Raw genomic sequence first — 24,981 nt, 5'->3', positions numbered from 1 at the left:
ACAGACAGAGAAACAGTTTGAGAGAGACAACGAGAGAGAGAGAGAGACATACAGACAGACACAGTGACATGGAAAGACAGACAGATTGAGACAGACAGACAGACAGACAGACAGACAGACAGACAGACAGACAGGCAGACAGGGACAGACAGACAGTTTGAGACAGACAGTTGGAGACAGACAGACAGACAGACAGACAGACAGACAGACAGACAGACAGACAGACAGGCAGGCAGACAGGGACAGACAGACAGACAGTTGGAGACAGACAGACAGACAGACAGACAGACAGACAAAGTGACAGGGAAAGACAGACAGGCAGACAGACAGGCAGACAGACAGACAGACAGACAGGGAAAGTGACAGGGAAGGAAAGACAGACAGACAGACAGGAGCAAATCCAACACTGCTCCCTTAGACTCCTGGCCATGGATTCAGTTCCCCAGCAATGGCTGGAAAATATCTCACATTGAAACTGACACAACACTCAAACTGCATCAGACACAAACAAAAGTCTTCCACTGGCCATGGATCATGAATCAAGATAATAATCTAAAGTGCTAATCAGTTCTATCATGACATGCACCTGCATGCTCCCCCCACTGGCTTCGGAAGAGATATAACATAACTGACACCAGCTTCTTGGTTGAACAAAAGTGAACAATGACATCCTTATCAGAAAGTAAACGAAGGTTAATAACCAGCAGCTATTATAATGCTTGCAGTCACCTGGTGTTAAATGCAAGCATAAACAGAACGATCCGATACGTGGCACATTGTGGACATAGGTTTAGAAATTGCACAGTTTGGTTAACTTTTCTAATCTTCTGTGACAAAGGATACTTGTTTTTCTCTGACGTGCCTTCAGGGCACTGCTATGAAATCAGCTCTACTCTCAGCACTGGTCCTTTCTTTACCCCTAATGTTTACATGAACATTTTACATTTACAGCATTTGGCAGATGCCCTTATCCAGAGTGAATTACAGCAATGTTCTCTAGCAAAAACACATCCTCATGCTAGCACAAATAGGTCAGGGACTAAGAATACGGAAAAAGAATAGGGAAATGTTGGGTTTAATTGCTTCATTAGCCCTGTAATTAATTACTGTGCATGACAACCAAATACAAAGTAAAGATGGACAACAACACACAGCACACACACACACGCACACACACACAGACAAAACAAACACAAAACACACACCCTCACACACCTATTCAAACACTTCAGTCATTTCAGAGAGAAATGCACATTTCAAAGCACAGAGAGAACACACAGTACAAATGCTCCAACCCCAGAGGTCTGAGGCCAACATGCTATTTACTAACACATGCCCCAAAATCCTCATCATAAACACCTGAAAAAACTGAAAAAAACAACAACACACCACAGATAGCATAAAGCTCATGCCCGAAAAACAGCATGAGCTCAGTTCACTGTGTGTCACTGCCAGTACAATCAACTGCAACTAATTGCAACCTCCATGTTGTCTCCGCTAATCCAAGCCTTTGTGAACAGCAAGCAGCTCTAACAGCTTCTGTTAGAGTAGTAACCTGTAAGAATGGCTGAGCTGGATAGCTGAGTGTTATCCCTTTGGCATGCATTGTGCAGAATGGGTTTGCTCTGTATCGTGAGGTGGTCGCTCAGTGAGGAGTGATACAGCGCTTATTTACGTTATGAGCAAAATGTTAGTGAACATATTAGGGTCATTTAGAGCTGCTAGAAAACATCACTGGATAATGTGAGGTCATATACAGAGGCATAGAATTAGTCAGTCACTAAAATGGTAACAGACATTATTATCAATTGTTATTATACAATGATCATATTTTCATTTTATAATCTGCATAGTGTTCCAAGCATCGGTTCCATTTTGGATATAATTCATACTTATGGAAACAGTTAACAGTTGAAATGACATTTATTGCATCAATAGTAACAAGGCAACATGAATCAGAACAAAAACAGATCTGGGCACCTTAAATCACATCAATATTTTGTAGGGGCTCCTTTTGCTAAAATAACAGTGTGGAGATGCCTCATGGCCACTGATAAAGCCTTGAATTCTGGCTGCAGGTATTTTCATCCATTCTTCAACGCAAAACGTTTCCAGTTCAGTCAGGTTTGATGGCTGTTGAGCATGGACAGCTTTCTTGAAATCAGTCCATAGATTTTTAATTATGTTTTAATCTGGGGACTGGGATGGCCATTCTAGATCATTGTATTTGTGTCTGTGCATGAATTACTTTGTAGATTTGGAACAATGCTTTGAATCATTGTCTTGCTGAAACAACCAACCCCTGATTCTTGAACATTGTTCTTAGGAATCTGCTGATACTAAGTGTAATCCATGCAACCCTGCCACCTGGCCTCACAGCCCCATAACAAGATGGAACCTCCACCAAATTTGACAATAAGAAGCAGGTTCTTCTTCAGTGAAAAGCTGTTCTTTATCCAGCATGCAAATCACTTTTGGTTGTGTAACTCTATCTTAGTTTCATCTGTCCACAGCACATTATTATAAAATAATTCTGGCTTGTCCAGATGAGTTTTGCATACCTCAAATGACTCTGCTTCTGGCAGTAAGCACAAACATCAGCAGCAAGATGTACTTAAAACTCTTTGGAGATGGTCTGTGGTTTGTGTGTCACCATTCCAACCATTGTTCACCTCTGCCTTTTAGATATTCTCAGCCTACCACATCTTTCCTTCTACATTCTAAATCCAGAGTGATTTACATTATTTATTTCAATTTATACAAATGAGCAATTGAGGGTTAAGGGCCTTACTCAGGGGCCCAGCAATGGCAGCTTCGTTGACCTGGGTTTCAAACTCATGACCTGTGTTGTTCCTGTGGCCTTCCATTTTAACTAATATTTCAACTAAAACGGAATTATCCGAGCCAAACATATCAATTCTGTGTTGTTAAATAGCCTGTAGTTACTACAGGTATTCAAATTGGTTCAACTGAAAATGTGGCCAAACTTTTGCACAGCCATTATTACGCTACACGAAGAATTTCAGTCATTTTTTTTCTAAAATACATCCAGCTTTCTCTGGAAACAAAATGACATATCACCATGACCTTCTCTTATAAAGACGGAGCAAATTATTATGCAGCCTCAGAAGGGTGCCCAAACTTTTGCATAAAACTGTATGTGATACGTTAATAATCAGACACTACTTTCCTTACTAAGTACCATTAGCTATTTATATTTCTATACAATCTGGCCACTCCAATCATACTGTGCTTTTCCTGTGCCTGTATATCAGTCTATTCTGACTTAACAGTTCTAAACACTTCATTCATAAATAACTGACATTCAAAATAACTTCATTGAAAAAACTATGAAACACCTTCTATATACAGTAAACCTGAGAATGAAATAAAATGACAAAAAAATGATAATCTGCCTTTGGATCATTTCAACAAACATGTAAGACCATTCTTTTGTATTTTTAGATTAGATCCAAGCATATTTATAGTGAATAATCCGTAATAGCCTTAAAATTAGTTTTCTGTCCCGATGACCTGTCCACCCCGTTACATCAACACGATTTATTTTTCCTTTGAAATTCTTATCGATTATTATCCGAATTTTACCAATTTGTAAATATGCCATCATTTTTTTCTGGAGGAATCAGAGCACAAGAAGCAAAGGAAGTATCTGTCTGATTTTTAACCTTATTTTTTAATATTTTCAGAATGCCTGGCTTAAAGGGTTATACATACTGTATGTGATTATATCCACTCTGTAATGTTCATTTTTACAATAGAGGAAAAGCTATTTCCCAATCTATTAGCCACAATAAAGCTGAATTAGCAGCACTCCATATAAGCAGCACCTGACAGTAGCACTAATTACTTATTAATAAATAAATACTTATTGACTTATTGTTACTTATTGACAAATATTTTATTAAATTGTCCACAAATGGATTCCCAGAAAGATTATTATCTTTAGAGCCCACAGCCTGATTACTGTATAATTTTTATTCCAGATTAACAATTTAAGACTCATATTCAGATTCAATGACAGATATATTTATGTTTTTATTTATCTGAATAATCTTTCAAATAAAACTGGTAATTCAATTGACCCTGTTGATGAGCCAATGGAGATAGATAGAAATGATGGAAACATGACTTCTCTAGTGTAGGATATCAGGACAGCAACAAACAACCTAAACTAGCATCTACTTTCTTTATTTAAATGTGGCTTGTTACAGTGTGAACTGTAGTAACTTTTCTACACAGAAGTACACAAAATTTGTCATATATAAAGCCAGATCTGCAATACAAGCAATTGTGAGTTTCTCCCATGATCCCTTTAATAATTCAGATGATCTGACATGGGCTTGTGATCTGTATTTTGGTAAAACTTGACTTAAGGTGTGTCTTAATCAGCTCCCTAGTTCAATAGTCAGAGATTCAATAATACAGAAGTCAGCCGTTTTAAATGAAAAATCGTTCAATAAAAACAGCCACCAGTAAGAAGAACATAATGCGAAAGATATATAACGACAGAAACAAGATACAAATTGTGTGAAATGAGACAGGGTCCACTGATTCACAAACTTAGGCACTAGGGAGCTATTTATGAAACTTTAGCGATTCATAAAGATAACTGTCAAAAGACACAATCCTGACATGTACATAATGGTGTAACACTCACCACTGTAGGTCACCATCCTGATGGCGGAGTCTCCCTCACCAAAGCGGGTGATAGGTGTCAGGCGCACTTCATAGGCTTCAGGTCTGATGAGCTCTGTCAGGTTATAAGTAATAAGCTCTCCTTTCTGAATGGGGCCTTCAACAGGTATCTCCTGCTCCCACCACCTCTGCTGCCCGATCTGTGAATGAGCAGCCCAAACATCCATTGATACACATTATGGCTTCCTGGTGCAAGTCTAATCTAGCTTTAACACATAACGGAACATAAATTGTGAAGAATGAGATATAAACCAAATACAAATACAAAAAGAAAAGGAAAAAAGGCCCTGAAGGATTGTCAGAAAAACCTGTAGAAAACAAGGTACCATTATTACAGCAACTTTGTGCTCTATATAATCAGATGTGCTTCTACAACAAGGAGGATATAAGGTGTATTATTAGACTTTAGTCCAACCCACATAAGCTATCCACAGGGACATTCTTAGCCACAGGCAGATTCCTAGGTATATTACTTATACCTACAAACTCATAGCTCACTATATAAACATATTCAGTATAAGTGCATGATAATAAACTTTATGTAGCCAGAAACACATTCATCATTCCTGACCTGATTAATAACTTCTACAAACTGGCCAGTGATACACTAGACAGAAAACATAAACCTAAAAGACACGTCAAGTGTTTTATGCTTATTAAAAGATGGAAAACCGGTGAAGTGTGTAAAAGCAGAACAGAGCACTACTCCCTCTTTCTGGTCTTGCTTTAGTGAAATATTCCTGAGCGTAGATTTGATTACTTAAGTGTTCTTTTTAATTGTAAACCCATTTAAACATATTCAATAATTTGTTTTCACATCATTAAAATTTAAATAATTATGCCTTTATCTAAATAATACAATTTGCTGGTTCAACAAAAGGGAAGCTTGTTTTATCCATCAGAGAGCTGACTGAACGTATTTTACGCTGGCGCTAGGCTTGTGCTATAGAACAATTTAATCTTCCCTACACTATATTACACTACATTGCCACAATGTTCAGTGATGTTTATCTATTAGATTGACTTACTACAATATTTATTTTGAACTTTTTTTAAAGCTCCGCTAACCTTTACACATTTTGTAAAGCAATTTAATATCAACATATCATTTGAAAATACACCAAAAGAGCTGTCTTCTTTCTGCAAGATGTTTCAATATAAATATAGAATAATTTTCAGAGTTTTTTTTTTTAAATGACCAAATATTAACTGAAACCACCTAGAAACCCCACCCCCTATATCTCACCCCTTCAAGCGTAAATGTAAAATGTTGAGTTTACAAAAATGAACTGAACCGTGTGGAAACTTTGTTTATCAAGACAGAATAATTTCTTGAAACTATGAACAAGCAATCTACAGATAAGCAGACCTTAATATTGATACCTAGATTGATATCTTGTTAGTTCTTGCATGTGTTAAAGTAACTTGTTCCTATCTTTATTTAAAACGAGAATATTTTTGAGAACCCCTAGTGGCCAATAGATTAGTTGCAATGATTTGAAGAAAAAAAAATACCTGTTAGTCATTTTCTGTACTTATTATTGTTAGACATACTAAGGACATACAGGAATGTTCAGACATACAGCAACTCGCAGATACAAAGCAAGACGTGGGCATGTCCAGGAACGTGACAAATTTCAGAAAAGTTGATGCATTTTTCTGCAAATATGGAGCGACTCAGTGCTGCGACCATCAATGAGAGTGAAGACAGTAGAGTGCATATGATCCGTATTCCGTATTTGGCGATCATATATAGGAGACGAAAGAGAAGCATTGTGTGCTCTACACAATGCTTCTCTTTCGTCTCCTATATATGATCGCCAAATACACACTGCTAAATTATATATACAGCCTCCAACAAAACTGATGTGGAATTCTATGGAAGTGCTATAGTCAACCGCTGACAAATGTTATTAATATAGTAACCATGTAGGAACGCCTTCTGGTGACTTGAATAAAATCAATGCTTGTGTGAAATTTGAACATGTTTGCAGCCCTCAAACTAAAGACTTTTGTAACTGCAAACAGTCCATATGAGTGCCTGGTTTGGAATATTTGCTCTTTGCTCAATGGGATGGGCTCATGTGATGTAATTCTTGCTTCAAGAAATCCACAGACTGCAATGTTTGGTACGTTATTATATTTTTGTCATGCTTAAAATAAAAATGATAACAAAATTCTGCACGAATCAAACAAAAAGATTTCAAATTGAAACCTATGTACCGTAAGTGCACTAGATTGTATTTAGTATCAATACCTGCTTCCACAGTAATGGATTACAGGAAGCCAATTTGCATTTCAGCCTTTGGGTTAATTTCCTGCTGTTTAAACAGCTGTGCTACATTTGCTGGAGAATAAAACCACAGACACAGCAGCAACAGAACATGTGTGTCTGAATTTCTACAATAAAAATGGACATTGATGCCTTTTTCCACGTAAGAACCAACTGATTTACTTGAGATTTACTCAACTGTCTCCAAGGGATCCTTAAAAACTATGATGAAAAAACACGGGTGTCAAGACAGCATGAGACCTGTATCTAGCTAGAGGACATGAAAATACCACATCACTACAAGAACGACTGTTCTAATCAGGCATAGCATACAGTGGATCATGACACAGCCTAGCAGAGCTCTAACCCTGTAGAGAAAACACTTTCATTAGGCTACAGCATGCAATGCTGAATGTGACCTGCGGCCGAAGCTGAGCTGTACCGCGCTGTGCTATCCCATCCCAAAGTTTCATTAACTTCACTTTACTCTCCATAGCAGTGATCTGAACTGACCAGGAAGTGAACATAAACACAGCAAGGTCTGCAAGAAAAACAAAACAAAGAACCACAAAAAGAATCAGTGTCTCCGTATGATTCATTCGTTTTTGTTTTAAAACACACACAAAAAAACAAGGTAACAGCTTTTTTGATTTGATTTGATAAAATTTGATTTGATTTTAGCAGAAATTAAAATAGAAAAATCGTTATTTTCTTTCTGGAATACTGACTCATTTTTAATTGTATCTTTTTGCTTCACCACACAAAGTCTACAAATCAAATATTCATGAATTTATATATAAAAACATGCCCACTGCAGCACATTTCAGTGCGAAATGACTCAACCTAGAAGTACGAGAGAAGGCTATTTTAGAGGCTGTTCACGGGTTACGATGTGTACTCTGCAACTTTAGACTGCTTTCAAAAATAAAAATAAAAAATGGCATTAACATGTGTAGAAATAAACTGTGGGTGATTAAAATCGTACTGTACAAATATAATATTCAATAATAATATTAATAATAATTATAATAATAATAATAATAATAATAATAATAATAATAATAATAATAATAATAATAATAATAATAATAATAATATTTACTAATGGGGACACGGTGGCTTAGTGGTTAGCACGTTCGCCTCACACCTCCAGGGTTGGGGGTTCGATTCCTGCCTCCGCCTTGTGTGTGTGGAGTTTGCATGTTCTCCCCGTGCCGCGGGGGTTTCCTCCGGGTACTCCGGTTTCCTCCCCCGGTCCAAAGACATGCATGGTAGGTTAATTGGCATCTCTGGAAAATTGTCCGTAGTGTGTGTGTGTGTGTGAGTGAATGAGAGTGTGTATGTGCCCTGTGATGGGTTGGCACTCCGTCCAGGGTGTATCCTGCCTCGATGCCCAATGACGCCTGAGACGCACAGGCTCCCCGTGACCCGAGTAGTTCGGATAAGCGGTAGAAGATGAATGAATGAATGAATGAATGAATGAATGAATGAATATTTACTAATAATGTTACCTTTTATCTTAATAATAAATCAGACTAGAGATTCATAAAGTTAGATTTAAATTCATATAAAGGCAATTAACTGTAATGTGATTAAATAAAATCCTCAGGAATAAATAACTTTTGCTTCAAAATCTCAAATCCCATTGGAAAAAATTTATCTTACTAAAATGTACAAAATATGATACCAAATATTTGCTACAAGCTTATGCCATGTTATGCCACTTATCCAGAGAAACTTACATTTTGTCTCATTGTATATAAATGAGCAATTGAGGGTTAAAAGCCTTGTTCAGGGCCCCAGCAGTGGCAGCTTGATGCACCTGGGATTTGAACTCGCAACCTTCCAATCAGCAATCCAACACCTGAGTTACACCCCCCAACTCCCCTTAGGTTGAGTTACTGGGAATTAAATTGGTAATAAAGAGTAAATGTATTTCTCCAGCCTGCCTTAACTCCTGTAGGTCCTTCTTGTAATAAGAGAACAGATTGTATAAAAGCTAATTTCTTGTTTTCTAAGTATTCCTGGGTTTGCTTGAAGTTTCACCAAAATCTTAATGACTGCCCTGAATTCATTTAATCTGAATGGGGACAATTTAGATTACATCTTTAAAATGATTATAGGGATAAAGTAATGGATGGCCTGGTCAAAGCGTAATACTTTCCTCGCAGTTCGTAATTTGATCAAGCATGATGGCATCAGTCTGCTTGAGTTATTCCTGCAGTGTAGCACATAATTCAGGACGGCTGAAGCCTTTTGCTCATTAGCTCGCTGCATCACTATTATAAGGCGCCGTCAGATTAAACCGAACGTTCTGACCTTTTCTACAGCAACATTCCAAAAACTAAAATAATGTCACATTTATTTTTATCTTTTCCCCTTTTTATTAGGCTTGGCACTGAATAAACAGACATTCCAGAGCAGAAAGCTGGTCAGCTTGCAATAATCTACGCTGATACAGTGAAAGCTCTCTGAAATAAACCTCTAATTGAAGTTAAGATGCCAAGGCAGGAGGAGATAACAGCTTTTGTAAGGCTGGGCTCAGGTAAATGGAAAAAGTGTTGTTTTGTTATTGGTAATCGCCCACATAATTCAGTGGCTGCCCTTACCTTCACTTGCCACTCACATCCAATCATGCCTTCCTGCCTGGAATGAGAATTAATTGGATCAGAGTGTTTAAGTGTGTGCACAGCAGTTGGGAGCAGATGGTTGTGTTAAACGCCAAGCTTGGTGCAAGAGCAACACACCATCAAATTTAAATTAAGCCAAATTTTCTATTCCATGTGATTGCAATGGTTTCCTAATACATTCTATTAGTTATCCTACAAATGTTAATCATGCACAAACAGTGCGACGTTTAGCCGTAATTAGTCTTAGTGAGATTTATAGGAGCTTATTATTTGGCTCGGTTTCTATCTTCAGATAGCATCTAAGTCATCTCTTTAACTGTCCTAATGACGAAGCGAGTCATTTTTTCCCCAGACTGTCATCCTGTTTTCTTGATGAGCTAGTTCATAAGAACTTTATAAGAACTCAGAAAAGAGGAATCTGATCAAAGAGAGTGCCAGAGGGGGGAAAAAAGAGGAAACTCTAATCAAAGTGCCTTCGCGGAAATGACAGTGCCTGCACCAAACAACTGGTATGTAATTACCGTGGCACATATCGATCCCACTCTCTGAACCTTGCATGTTGACATCCACTAGAGATTGATCAGCGAAATAGGACAAGAAAGAGGGATGCAAACATTGAGAGGGGCGTGGCCAATGCTGTCAGGAGGCACAGAAGGAAAGAGGTTAAAGCATCAGATAGTCAAGGTGATTCTCACTTTATGAGATCTGCGTCCGAGTCTTTTGAGCGATTTCCTCTTCACGCCTGCCTCACGAAAAGAAAGTGGCAGATAACACAAAATCATCCATTACAGAGCTGCAAAGCCCAGCAGCCTTCACTATTAATTCAACGGCTGTGGTGAGGGCAAAATGATAATGATTCTGGGGGAACGGTGAGGAACAGGCTGCACTGGGCTATAAATAGCAGCACATCCCTCCACGTGCGATGCGAGGCTTCTGGTTGCCGTGCTACAGCACAGTGTTGAGTATTGGGGAGTTGGAAACATTTATTTATTTACGAAGCTCCTTCCACTGCACCAGCCCTGCGTTCTCATTCATGTTTAATCATTCCAGCCTGTTAGTGAGGGATGGAGTTAGATTTTTGCTTAAAAGAAAAGGCTTCCATTTCACTTCACATGAACAAAACCATGAAAAAGAACTCACCTGACATGATGTATTTCTATACATAAAAAATAAAAAATAGGCTTGCACTGCATTATAAACAACTACTGACTCAGATGCCTTTGCAACAGCCTGCTTATAATTGCCCTGCACTGGAATCTCGAGAGAAACAGACAACACGCAGATGATATTATAAACGCATCTATAGAGATTTCAGTCCATTGGCTAAAATCACAGCTTTGACTCACTATTAACTCACTGCAATACTTGTGTTTTGATGTCTCTGCCCCTAAGGTACAACTTCCCTCTTATCTGTTTCACACTACACAATTCTTTCTGGTGCATTACACTGGCGAACAAAACTAAATTTCATGCCAACTATACTTGTAATATTACAGCTTAATGAACACAAATATTTACCTCATGATTATTGCCACCCCTGAGAGAACGACAAAGTGTGAGAACTGCAGGAAATTTTTCACACAAAAGTACTTACATAATATCTTGGGTATTCAGCATGTTGAATAAATTAAAAAAAAAGCAATTTAAAAGATCATTCACGTAAAATAATATTAGATGAAGTAATTATTGCCAAAGGACAAAATTAGATTCATATTTTCTTGTCCCTCTGAGATACCAAACCCAATGCATCCGCTCTCCTAACAGAATTAATGCTTATTACTCAAAGCGTTCAATGTTTTATGAGTCGCGTCTACTGCATTAGGATAAATGATTAATAATGCTATTTTGTTGTACTTTCTAAACATTCAGATCTAGACTCCATGTAAAAAAAACGGTCTCTGTAATAATTTGGGTCCCATGAACAGGATTTGTCAAAAAGTTCAGACATGTAATTAATTAAATGCATTGATCTTACTGGATTATTACAAGTTAATTATTTTTCATTATTTTTCATTATTAAAATGATTACAATTGCTTTGATTTGATTATTTAAATAAACCTAAAGATAAAATAGCTTTCTGCACATATGGTAGATTGGAAGATTGAAGATCTATACTGTAACTCATGGTTCAACATTATTTGTGTGGATAGTTTCTTTGAATTCCTCGTCTGGCCACCTCGGACTGAGGAGTAGCCAGACACAGAAGCTGGACGTAGACAGCTTTCAGGCAATGCTAAGACACACTTGAGTGCATCTCTTTGATAGATTGTACAATCAAGAGTGCAAAGGGCCCAGAGATCGTTACAGCTTACTGATTACAAGAACTATTTTCACATTTACATTTCACACTAATGCATTTAGATAGATAGATAGATAGATAGATAGATAGATAGATAGATAGATAGATAGATAGATAGATAGATAGATAGATAGATAGATAGATAGATAGATATGAAAAGCACATTTCATATAGTGTTTTAAATTATGCTGCCACTTTTTTTTTTTCTATATAAGAAATGTTCACTATCTCTCAAGTGTCATTGAGGGATGACAAATATAGCTAGAGAGACAGTCCTCAAACTCAGGACTTCAATCACTGTCACGAGCATATGACAAAGAGAGACAGAGAGAATATTTATATATATATATATATATATATATATATATATATATATATATATATATATATATATATATATATATATATATAAAGGAGAGAGAGAGAGAGAGAGAGAGAGAGAGAGAGAGAAAGAGAGAGAGAGAGAGAGAGAGAGAGAGAGAGAGAGAAAGAGAGAGAGAGGAAAAATAGTAATTACAGCTATGTTCACTAGGTCAATAGCAGAAGGATGGGATAGATTCATGGGTTTGAAGATTTTACTGCACTGCTATTTTTTTCCAAGCCAAACCCGTGACTAGTCTAGCATCCTGCAAAAGTAAAACATTATTTCTATTACTTTACATGTCAATCAATGCAAATGTTACAGAATCTCTATTATTTACTCGCTTATATGCCAAAATATATATATATATTTAATAACATGAATTTACTCTCGGATCAATAAAGTATCTGTCTGTCTGTCTGTGGCACTGTTTCGTTTGTCATAATCCAATGATTATGGGATATTATTTTTCATATCATTCAATCAATTAATGGAAATAAAATAAAACGAACGGTTCTTACAAATGCTAGGTTTCTCAATACTAATGTTAATAGCTGACCTGATGACCCAGCATGACCATGTTTTTTTATTAGAGACTACAAGCACTTCTAGAAGTCACTGGGGATGAAGATGTTTGATAAATACGGTAAACATAATACAAATATTTAACAGTAAATAATAATAATAATAATAATAATAATAATAATAATAAAACCCCAACTGTACATTCCATATAAAATATACCACACCATAGAAGTGTAATCCATGCAAATGCAAGTTATTGAAGTCATTCAAGCCAAGGTTTATGTTATGATATGTTTCTTGTCTTACATTCACATGTTCACAGAATATCTTCCTGAACTTATGTGATTTCCATGGATACAAAATTTCTTTAGCACATTCGTGTCCTTGTACAAATGATTTACCAACCAAACGGTTTGTATTCAGCTTGATAAATGAGGCCCATTAATCGTAGCCTGTTTCATGTATAAAGTGTGTGGCATATGATTAGTGCTCATGAATTATGCCTGGTTGCTCCTTTTTGCTTCTGTTGTCTCTAATTTGCTCACTAGACCTCAAAACCAGGAGGTTTTATAAAGCATATGAAAATACATCTTCAGCTGTTAATATGATATACAACTGTTTACCTGCCGTATGCCGAGACGATAAGCCATGATACGGTCCACTGTATCGGGGTTCATCTGTGTCCACTGCAGCTTATAGCCATAAACACGAGGCCGGTTCTGCCACAGTGGACTGTAGGTGTCATAGTAGAACTCTGGAGCATAAGCTTTTCCTGTACAAGGAAAACAGACAGAAGCTTTTTTCATGAACATCCTTAGAGCCTTTTGTAACATAATCGCATAAATATCAGTGCAATGCAATGTTTATGATAAGCCACTGTAGATTCAGAAAAAAAAACATCTTCAAACAAGAGAACTCCCAAACCTTGGACTTTTCTGGTGCCATATCGCCTACTAACTCAACCAGATGTTTTTGCACAGCTCAGTAATCAAAATGCACTAAAAACTGCATTGAAATGCAGTAGACGTTTTATCCATTTTTGCTTACTTTTTTAATATTGCATTTTGTACCGCAATACTATATTTTTATCATTCAGATCACTATATCATACACGCTATTCCTAAGCTATATCTTTCTCGATTTTTTCTATTTATTTTCCATGTACAGCTCCCATTATATGGTGCTGCAAATTCCATTTAATTTCCTTATTACTTTATTTTATTGTACATTTAAATTCCATTTTTTACTATTTTTATTTGGCTATAAAATAAAACATTTTCACTGCTGTGCATGATTGTGTGACCAATAAAATTATATAATAAATATCAAATTTTATATATTTATAAAATATATACATTTTATAAATTTTATAATTTATATCATAAAAGATATAGAAATATAGAAACTTCCATGAAGAAAGTAACAACCTATTATCTAACCTTTTAAAAAGGGAAACAGTGTTTAGTAAAGAATGCATCTGCTGTATATATTAGCAGGAAATGAAGTGAAAGTTTCTATGATATGAAGTACTTAATTTATTATGCAAGCCCAGTGAATGATGTAAAGGGTCCTAAGGCTAAATGGTAATCATATTTTCATTTATTATAAAACACTTTGCACCTTCCCAGTGTCATGAATGTATTGTCTGTAAAAACAAACAACCTGTAAATAATCAGAGGAAACATGAGAGATTTGATTGCTGACTAAAAATTTGGTTAGTTTGTGAACCGACATGAAAAAAGCAAATATTACCACTGATAAACCATTGGCTTTGGTGGGACTTAGCATCATCAAGCATCTCAGCCTTAGCTCTTAATATCCAGAACCTGACAGCTGATGACTTGGTCAGAGCTTTCAGAGAGTTATTGTGTTCATGACAGGTGCTGACGAAACCACAGACAGAGCTGTAAGGGAAGCGAGTGTGGCCACTGACATGGAGGGATGTGAAGTTGCTGATCTCTGCAAGCAGCCTCATAAACCTGCCAGCGGTGTTTATGTCAGCCATGACTTATTATGAGGTTGTGGTGGCTCAGACACTTTTTAATGATCTGCAGATTTAGCCCTGCAGCCTGGGAGAAGGGCCATGGCAATCCCGTAAGGAACCAGCCTAAACACATCCCAAATGGCACAACAAAACAGTGAGTGAATAAGAGAGTACATAAGTGAGTAAACGAAAGAGAGAAAATTAAAGAAAGAGAAAGAATACTAAATGAGTAAAGATTTATTAAGCTATGACTTTTATTGTGCCTCCTGAAGTACAGCATCATTTCTGTATTCATCAACACTACTCATGCTTGATGCATTGAGATCTATCTACACTGTGCTGTTCTTTTCCTGTACATAATACTGAAAAATAATGACTTTCCTACCACTCGAAATGAACAGCTTGTTCAGGTCTCAGTTCTCCTGGTGAAGGCACTTTGTTGATACGTGCGGTCTGAGGAGAACGGCAAGACTGGCTCTTTTCAGTTTGAACTCTTTACAGCTGTGTTGAGCAGAAAAGCATCTCAGAATGTATCAAACAACAAACCTTGCTCCAGATGGGCTACAACAGCTGAAGACCACAAGAAGTTCATCTCCTGTTAGCTAAGGACAGAGATCTGAAGCTAAAGAGTTCACAGGCTGAAAGCAGACAGCTGAAGAATGGTTTCTTATACAACGTACAAACCTTAGGGTCCAAATGTGATCCTATGGACCCGATCTGCCTTGTGTCAACAGTTCAGGTTGGTGCTGATGGTGGTATAATGTATGCTGTGTGAACTGTATGCCACAGCCAATCTGTATATTGTTGCTGACCATGTGCATCCCTTTATGAGCACAATGTCCCCGTGCCATAACGTTTAAATCCAGCAGGTTACTGTGCGTTGGCTCAAAGCACAACTCACCTGCTTCTACAGTATAACCATGACGATGACCTTAATACATAATTTTGTTAATGTCTGTCTGTGTAAGCAATTTTGAGATGCACATGATTTGTACTTTGCTCCAAGTCTACTGTAATGACTAAAGGGAAATTCAAGCTGGATTTGTTTGTCTTAGTGGTGAAAAACAATTGAATTGCAAACAAAAAGCCACAATTCAAATTCTAATTAGTACAGCTTTCAGCCCTGAGGAACACAAGATCTGAGCGGATCTGGAACAATTGGCATTTTTTAACGAATCTGTGTTTTATTCTGTCTGTATAGTGCATCACCACATCTGACCTCAGCCTAACTGTACACTTGCGCATTAACACAGTCAGAAGCATAGTTACGGTGGCTTTTTAATCTTAACAAACTTGTTAAAACCTCTTTAGTGCAATGAAAATGTGTGTGTGATATTATTGTTTAATACAATATATCCTGTTACCGAAATGTAAAATGTTTAGAAACATTATTTCCCTTTCAACATCGTGTGTGTGTGTGTGTATGTGTGTGTGTGTGTGTGTGTGTGTGTGTGTGTGTGTGTGTGTGTGTGTGTGTGTGTGTGTGTGTGTGTGTGTGTGTGTGTGTGTTTGGGGTTGGGGGTATTGGGGGTGTTTTTAATGGACCATGAATTTGAAATTGAAAGATTGTTTTAAAAAGATTAATTGCATTTTTTAGTTCTTAGTAAATGCTTCGTTTGTTGTAAAAATTTGTCAGGGAAAACGAATTAATCACATTCTCAAAAAGCTTATCATTTCTTAAGGCATTGAACGTATCAGTGAGTTACAATAGCATGTTTATCTTTTAGAGCAGACAGTATCATTTCTGATCTCACAGCTTTTGGGCTAAGGATTTTCACCATATCTGTAATAACTTATATATTTCCACCCAAATAATTTACAGTACTTCATACATAAAGTTATGAATATGATGCAACTCCGGGTAACTGAGCTGTCTGCTATAACATACAGTAGGTTAAGCCAGAAACCAGTCAAATAAGGACCTGAACAGAAACAGAAATTCAAGCGTGGTATGTAGCAGGATTAAATAAGAATTTGACAACGACAAAAAAACAACATTATACTAATATTTAAAGACAACACAGAGTAACACTCGAGTAAGGTGATTAGTGTTAGTCTGGCAGAGCAAAAAGATCGAAAAACTGCTGCTTAAAAGCTTCTTAACGATTTGGGCTCGATCTCAGCCCTGTGTACTGTATACTTGCGTCACATGGTCCGCTAATCAGATTCACAGAGTTCTTTTTGATCTTAGTTTAAGCAACCTACTGTGGCACATCTCATACATTTTGTCTCATACAAAATCTCATACATATCATACATCTTACTGTTCCTGAAGGAGGACAGAGGAAGGAAAGAAGCAGAAGAAGTAGAGAATTTAAATTTACTGTCCTGATAAGGCAATTTGTCATGAAATCGATCAAGGTGAATTATTATTTGCAGAAGAATTGCTGCAAATTTGCTTGTGAGCAATATAAAATACAGTGGGTCTGAGAATTGTACTGTGTCACACTGTGATTTATTTTAAATGGAAATGAACAGAAGGTTTTATCATTTAAACATGTTTTAAACAATTTTAAATCAAATCCCTCGTAGTGTCATCTGATCACAGGCTTGTTTAGAGATTAGACATGAGGAAAATCTAACCTTCTGTACAAAATTTGCTTACATACATTTTATGTCCCTTTTAAAATGTATGTAAGCAAATTTTGTACAGAAGGTTAGATTTTCCTCATGTCTAATCTCTAAACAAGCCTGTGATCAGATGACACTACGAGGGATTTGATTTAAAATTGATCATAAGGTTGTTTTTTTTTTTTTTTTTTTTTTTTGGGGGGGGGGGGGGGGGGGGGGGGGGGTCCCTTGCCAGCTCCAGTGTGATTAAAGCAAAAAAGGAGACGTAGAAAATATGAATATATATATATATATATATATATATATATATATATACATTTGGTGTCATGCCATTTGTAAAGAAAACTGTTCAATTTGAAGTTAAAAGCAAAATAGAAACATTTGCACCAGCTGTCTCGGTCTTTTGGACTGTATTAAAATATCAATGTAAGAATTAGTTTTTTTCTTGTGGTCTTAAGTTCTAATTCTAAGATATATATCTGATATATCTTTTTTTTAATTAAATGTCCCCACACAGCAAAACTTTGCATTGTTTTAAAACTACATCTTCCTCTCAGCTCACTTACTGCGAGTACAAAACAGGAGCCATTATACCTACAGTGAACAGGAGCGGAGAACCTCTTGGGAAGCATTGCCTACAAACTGGGCCAGTTTTTAGGGCTAATCAGTAGCTGGAGTAGACTTCCCTCCCTGGAGTTTGCAGGCTCTGCTAACTCTGGCAGCTGCCTTTGTGTCCAGATGGCAGGGAAGGCAGAGCATGGGGAGAGGAGAGAGCTGCTGAATGGTGGCAAGTCAGCTCTCCACCTTTCCATGGCAAGAAAATAAATGCAGGCTGCTGAGATGGGCTTCAGGCTTTACCTACAGCTCGCAGGAAGGCAGCTCTAAATTATGCCAAGCAGTGCAGAGAGGTCCATGTATTCGGCCCTTAAAGCCAAACACTACTGGAGGAGATGAGGCTTCAGTGGCGCCAGGATCATGTAACAAATGCAGGCCAGCCCTGACTCTCGGCTCCTTTGAGCCCTCAGATGACTGCTGTGGCCATCAATCCATATCTCTTTCTGTCATGTGGAGCTAGTGTGGAAGATGTGATGGACTCTAAACGGCTGTGATTCTACTCCTTCTTTCTGCCTAGTGTGCTTCATATCAGGACCATTGGCTATGGGGTTTTAAAATAAATTAATTTTCCAATGCCCCAGCTATTTCTCCTGCCTAACCATCATGCGTCATTTGGCATTAAGCAATGCACACGCAGCTGATGTGAATCTTATTGAAAATATTCTGCATTCATTCATTGCTGTGTGGCTGGATGTGTTTTTTTTTCCATTTCTTTCTATCAATTACCTGGTCCTTGATATAAGGGACGCAAAATGACAAAACTAATTTGTGAGTCTGAATAAAATGGAAAATTGAATAACTTGGCTTGAGGACAGATTAGTGTGTTTGAAAGGGCAATCCGCAGAGAAAGGCTGAAAAGTGCTGTTCCTTGTACTTGTGCCTAGTTTTAGAAACCACATACATATTATTCATCATTCATTCTACATTTCATAAACTAGATTTATTAAACGGCAGAAATTCCGTGCTTTGTGAAACATCTTGATGATCCTAATAAGTTTTTCAGAGTGAAGCATCTTATCATCTTAATCTTAAACTTTCCTCGACTGTCCCAGTTTCCTAAATGTCTTCTGCTTGGAATCTTATCTTCAAATCTGAAAGCTAAAACATCTATTCTCACGTTCTACATAGAAACATTAAAGATTCCCTTTAAGGGACAAAACAAAGATCCAGCCAGAATGCTAGATTTACAAACCAATATCACAGTCTTAATATTTGATGATATTAATATCCAGCAAAGGAACAACAAACATTGAGACAGCTGGCTGCTCAGCGCCTTTGGATTTTCTATTGTTAGTTAAACAGCTTTGTTTGAAAATATTTTTAAATGTTAGCCAGCTTTTGTTTGGGAATTTTCTCTGACATCAGACGGCGAGATCAGAATAACTTTTAGCTAGCTGGCCTAGTAAGATTGTTGTGGGGTGCTGATCATTTTCTACCAGTTTGTGATGCATTTTAATTGAATTTAAACAAATCTGAGACTTGTGAATTTATTAAGTGTCCATGTTCAGCACTGAATTACTTTGTCATGTCACTTTCCACAGTGGTGATAAATACAGATATAACAGACCTACAGTATATGAATACTGACACTCAGAGCTTTAAGAATTTGTAGCTTTTCATAAACATTTCTGTTTCTACCAAAACTATTAGGAGATATTATCACTATTCCTATAGAATACATACTATACTCATAGCAAATTAAAAGACGAACAAACAAAAAACAGATCTTTTCTTCACACAAATGCTTCCATCTCCAAAGTAAATAGTGATATAGAACCCATTTTTTTTAGATGTACCTATTTATAAATATCTAAAATTTGAAGCTGTTACATTCATCCAATAAAATTCTGTGTAAGGTTATCGCAACTGAGGTGAAAACATCTCACACTGAAAGCCAAAAGTGTCCCGAGATATTTTATGTCAGACCGGCGGCCATAAAATAATTTATTTGTTTATACTGAGCGAAAATCGCTGATAAGCAGATTGATTTAACATTGATTTATATGATGGAGTTAAAGGAGAATTAGGCAAAAATTCGTACACAATTGAATGTACACAAAAAATGTACACAAAACCCTGCCCTAAATACTGCCTCATCCAGAGTTCTTGAGTTAACATTAGCAAGATCTCTTATAATTACATCACTTTCAAGCTTATTAGCATTTGAAGCTACATGATAACCCATTCAGCTGCAGGAAAGTCAGGTTATTACACAATAAACAGGAAATATTTGTCTCATATTGACTTAGAATCATCAAGAGTGCCTATCTTCTCCTTTGTTTCTTTATAGGTTTGTATCTCCGTGATTCATTATCCACACCAAGTGTTTTAAACAGTTCCAGGCTTTATATTAATTGCATAATTTAGCAGTAGCAATGTAGCTAATTCTGCCTCCTTGGATCCCTTAATCAGTAATAAATTACTCTGTCTTGCAAAAGCACTGACAATGCTGACAATATTTATTCCAGGCTGGATGGAAGTTATTACGGAAATGGTTTCTATTAAGATGGTGACCACTGAGGATGAGTTATGTGTCTTATACTGGGGACAAACAGTCCACTCCAACACCAAGAACCCATACATACTAAATCACCTATGAGCTTTTACATTTGAAAGCTTCTTGTGGCAAGTTGCAGCTTTGTACCTGCATTATAGCACAATTTATGCAACATTTTAAGCAAATATACTATCATTAAAAATTGCTCTCAGGACAGACACAAACAACAGGATAACTACAGAGAAAAAAACCTTCTGTACCAAGCATCAATTCCCATCACTCCATAGTGATTTTAGCCAATTAGTTTTCTTCGTAAGCTAACTGGTTATCAGGCAATACTCTATTTAATTAGATAACCTTTGAAGCTTATGCTTCCCAGCTAAAGTCACAGAGTATATAGTATACTGCCGCAAATACATGGCAGCAAGCTGAAACAGCTCATCGTATAATTTAAGGGAACTGTACAACAATCTAGACAATGAAATATAAAAGAAGGACTTTAGTACAGATCTGCAACACAACGAAAAGCCACCGAAAGCAGACGCAGAAGTGGTTGCAAAAAGTTTAAGTTGCATATAATTAGCAGTTGAAAAGCTGCTGATTTCTAATAAAGTAGGATGACGTTAATAGTGTACATTCAAAAAACAAGAGGGTAAGAAATGAGACAGGACTTTAAAGCCTTGCAGCCTGACAGGGATTAAAGTCAGAAAAAATTTGAACCATAATTGGTTAGAGGAAAAAAAAAATCTCTGCACAGCAGATTTCAAATGTCACAACTACTGCTGTGCTGTGCTTTAGACGTCATTGCAGGAAAGTGTGTTTCTGAATATGAGTAAAAAAGGGAAGTGGCTTAAACCCAACCATTAAAAATATGCTGCTTGTTATACCACTAAATTACGCTTCCAAGTAAATAAATGCAGAGATTTTATATATAAAGACGCATCATTAGAGCAAGGCAGAATCTGTAAACGTGTAGGTGTTTCTAAAATACAGGCTTTTATAAAGTGTCTCAAATGCACTTTTTATGCAGATAGGCTTTATATTTTATTATACTACTGGTCTGCATTACATCTGGTAAACATTATTGAACTACACATCAGATACTTTCAATTTGGTTATACATATATTGTCGCACACATATAGACACACACACACACACACACACACACACACACACACACACACACAAGAAAATGAATTATCCTTCTGCACACACTTATTTAAGAAGACCAGTTTCCTGTTGTAATTCATCAAAGCTATGAATAAATACAGACAAGCATCTCTTGTGACAGCATCACCTAGGCTAGTATTTGGTAAATTTGGTAAATAAATGAATATTTACTGTATAAATTATAATGGCATAAACTGGATTATTCACTTGCTAAGACAACAAGAAATGTAAAAGCATCCTAATATTTGCTATTATGACAAAAACGTAACACCTTATGATACGATACGATTAAAGCGATTAATCTCAAGCTTGAAATTGTGTCTATTTGCCTGCTTAATTCAACTAATTTGGTTTAATAAGTTTATATTTCTTTGATAATAATGTTCTGGTGAGATGTTTTAGATACATTTACGTTGACGAAAATTGGACATTTTTGAGTTGACTTGGATGGCTGACAGTGTTGGACTCAGGCAAGACCCAGAATTGAAATGTTGTAGTGCATCATTTGACAGCATGCTGGAGGAATAACATACCAGCTTACTGAGTATCCTTATTCTTCTCATTTCTCTGTAATAAAGTGTGGAAATTATTATAACAGCTCCTTTAAGATATTTGCATATCTCCTTAGCTTAGTTTACTTTTTATGCACGTAGTATTCCTGCGTACTTCAGTATTTGCAACTGATTTGCATTAATTAGATCTGCAACTTGGACAAGTTGATTGTCCAGGTGTCCAAGAAATAAGGGCTTTTCACACTTGAAATCTTGAACCTGGAGTCATTGGAATACTTATAGCTGGGGTTAACACTTACTCCTGGCTATTCATATTCTGACGGTTCACACCGTACAGTCCTAAACCTTGGGTTATTTGCATATTTGTGTTGTCAACATCCATGATTGAATAAATACAGCATACAGCCGGTTTAAACAACACCTTGTCTCATACTTTCACGTCAAAAAGTAAAAAACGTCACTACGTACAGTACATCCTCCTTGGCTGTTTTGAGCAAGACAAATGTAGCGGTGTAACACAATGAGGGTCAGGGGTTTTCACACTGGTGTTTGGTGTTAAGCAGCTTACAATTACATTTTAACACCACATTGTTCCGTACTATACATGTTTGGCAGTGCAATGTAGAGCTAACACAGCAACAGCAGGGTTTCATTGTTTCAGGTGAATTATTAATGCTAATCCTGCTTCTAAATTACAAGTGTGAAACTTTCTTATACCCAAGGTTAAAAACTGGGGCTTAGAATGACAATAACTCAGAGTTAATTGCAGTGTGAAAAAGTTGTATACAATGTCAGTACAAAACATCATCAGTTCCTAAAATGTATTTAGCATGTGTACCATACCTGTATGCTGGTAAATGGGACGATGGGAAGGTTCTCTCGTTCTCTGACCTGAACGCATGTGCTATGAATGTGGGCAAACTTATTAAGATAAAGATATGAGCACTGTTACTACTGAAATCACATCACTGTCTGTGTGAATTTTATTTGGGTTTCGTCCAGGTTCTTTTCGTTCCTCCCGTCTTCCAAAACCATAGCAGTAGTTGGCTTAGCTATGTTAAGCTGCCTCTGTATCTGCATGTGTGTGTGTGTGTATGGTGCCGTGCAATGGACTGGCATCTATGCAATGTCCACCTACATAGGACCTGATCCACTGCGACATTCATCAGGATAAAGTGCTTACTGACAGTCGGTGAATGAACAGTGGGTGGAGATGATGACTGTTGTGCTGCTTCTCATCATTATTTCACAGACCTACAGTATATGATTTCTTGCTGCTGACAGAAAGGTAAACGTTTCTTTAAACCATTTAAACAACCATGTATTATTTTGAGAGACCTAAAAGAAAAAGTATCTTCTTGATAAAGTTTACATTTTCTTCTAAAGGCTGGCTAAATCACTGGAAGCCATGCCTTGTGAATTCCTAATTGGACATCTACAGTAAATGCTCCTCGAATACACATTTAAAGGTTCAGTTACACACCAATGAAGATCATATGCACAATGGAGTTACAGCTCATGAATATACCGTAGTCAAGTGTGCACCAAAGAGACAGAAAAGTGCTCTTACCCGTGACCAGGAAGGTGCAGCGGCCAGCTCCTGCCTCATTGATGATGTCACAGGTGTACTCTCCATAGCCGTCACGGGTGAGGCTACGCACTGAATACTCGGTTTCATCGCTTGTGTCAAAGTGGCCCGCGTGCAGAAGGCGCGAGCCCAGACGCCACTCGTACCGCAACACTCGTGAAGGGTGAGCACGCAGAACACGGCAGGTCATCGGTACTGGCCGACTCAGACCCTGACGAACCTCCAACGACACAGGCTCTACAGCCGGAGGATCTGCGTACAGCCACAGGAAGAGCACTCAGGATGTGACAGCATACAGATAGTGCATCATCACTCTATTTGTACAACACTGAGAGAAATTACCTGAAGTCACCATCTTTCTTTACAGCGTTTGAATGTCTTCTAAACCCATTTAATCAAAAATGTAAAAGTCATCAAACGAGGAAATAACTGAAATGTCATTTGTTTGACCTGTATAGAAGAATATAATGACATATGTCATGATTTGTGATGCTTGTCTGCTTAGCAGCACCAGAATAATGCAGGCCATGAAAGAACTCAAAGAGCTTTAGCTAATTAACTTGCCTTTCATGTGCCAATCTGACTTGGACAGAAGTCACAGTGGGAAAAATAATGCAGCTAAAACAGTGAAGGGAAGAAGCAACAAATAACCCGAGCCTTAAATTGTCTGCAATTAATTGCTTCACATCAACATAAGGCCAGACAGAGAGAGTCACTTAAACACTGCTGGAGAACAGTGTAAAGCTGATGAGCACAGGACCAGATGCATCCGGAGGGCCATATTTATTTTGCCCCCTATAGTTCAGTTCGGTATATTAATCAATACTCTTTGTGGGGGATGACAATTTGTGAAAGACTGAACAGAGTAAGTGTGTTGTCTTTAATGAAAGCCTCACTGATATCATAATAAACTGGAAAATGCTGGATGAGCCAAAAATGGAATAAATAATAGATACACATCATAAAGTGCATATTAAAAAAGACCCATACATTTCAAGTAAACTTCTCAATCTACAGATTGAAATCAGTGCTCTAACCATCACATCTAACTGAGAATAGCACTGAAAAATAGCTAAATTGGGTTTAATACCACTGCATAGACATCACACTGAAACCGTAGAAAAGCTGTGACTAAATAAGGACACATTTTTAACAAGAGCACATGTGAGCCATCTGTTCTTCCGATCATGATAATGCTAAAATATTGACCCTGAGAGAAAAAATGCTTCAAACAACAAC

General features: G+C 37.1%; 1 protein-coding gene across 2 annotated transcripts in view; it reads right to left on the bottom strand.

Annotated features, from left to right (window-relative positions):
• Window positions 1-24,981, bottom strand: part of mdga2a (MAM domain containing glycosylphosphatidylinositol anchor 2a) — a 185,014-nt gene that overhangs the window by 16,521 nt on the left and 143,512 nt on the right. For both annotated transcript variants that reach the window (XM_027166342.2, XM_027166343.2), the window contains exons 9-11: window positions 23,725-23,994; window positions 13,428-13,576; window positions 4,679-4,856 (exon numbers count right to left, since the gene is read on the bottom strand). In XM_027166342.2, the coding sequence (XP_027022143.1) occupies window positions 4,679-4,856; window positions 13,428-13,576; window positions 23,725-23,994 (597 nt within the window). The remainder of the gene's footprint in view (window positions 1-4,678; window positions 4,857-13,427; window positions 13,577-23,724; window positions 23,995-24,981) is intronic.

The sequence above is a fragment of the Tachysurus fulvidraco genome, chromosome 16, assembly GCF_022655615.1.
Source record: "Tachysurus fulvidraco isolate hzauxx_2018 chromosome 16, HZAU_PFXX_2.0, whole genome shotgun sequence".
Lineage (NCBI taxonomy): Eukaryota > Metazoa > Chordata > Actinopteri > Siluriformes > Bagridae > Tachysurus > Tachysurus fulvidraco.
Note: the sequence above shows the minus strand (reverse complement) of the source record. Positions and strands in the feature narration are given on the sequence as shown.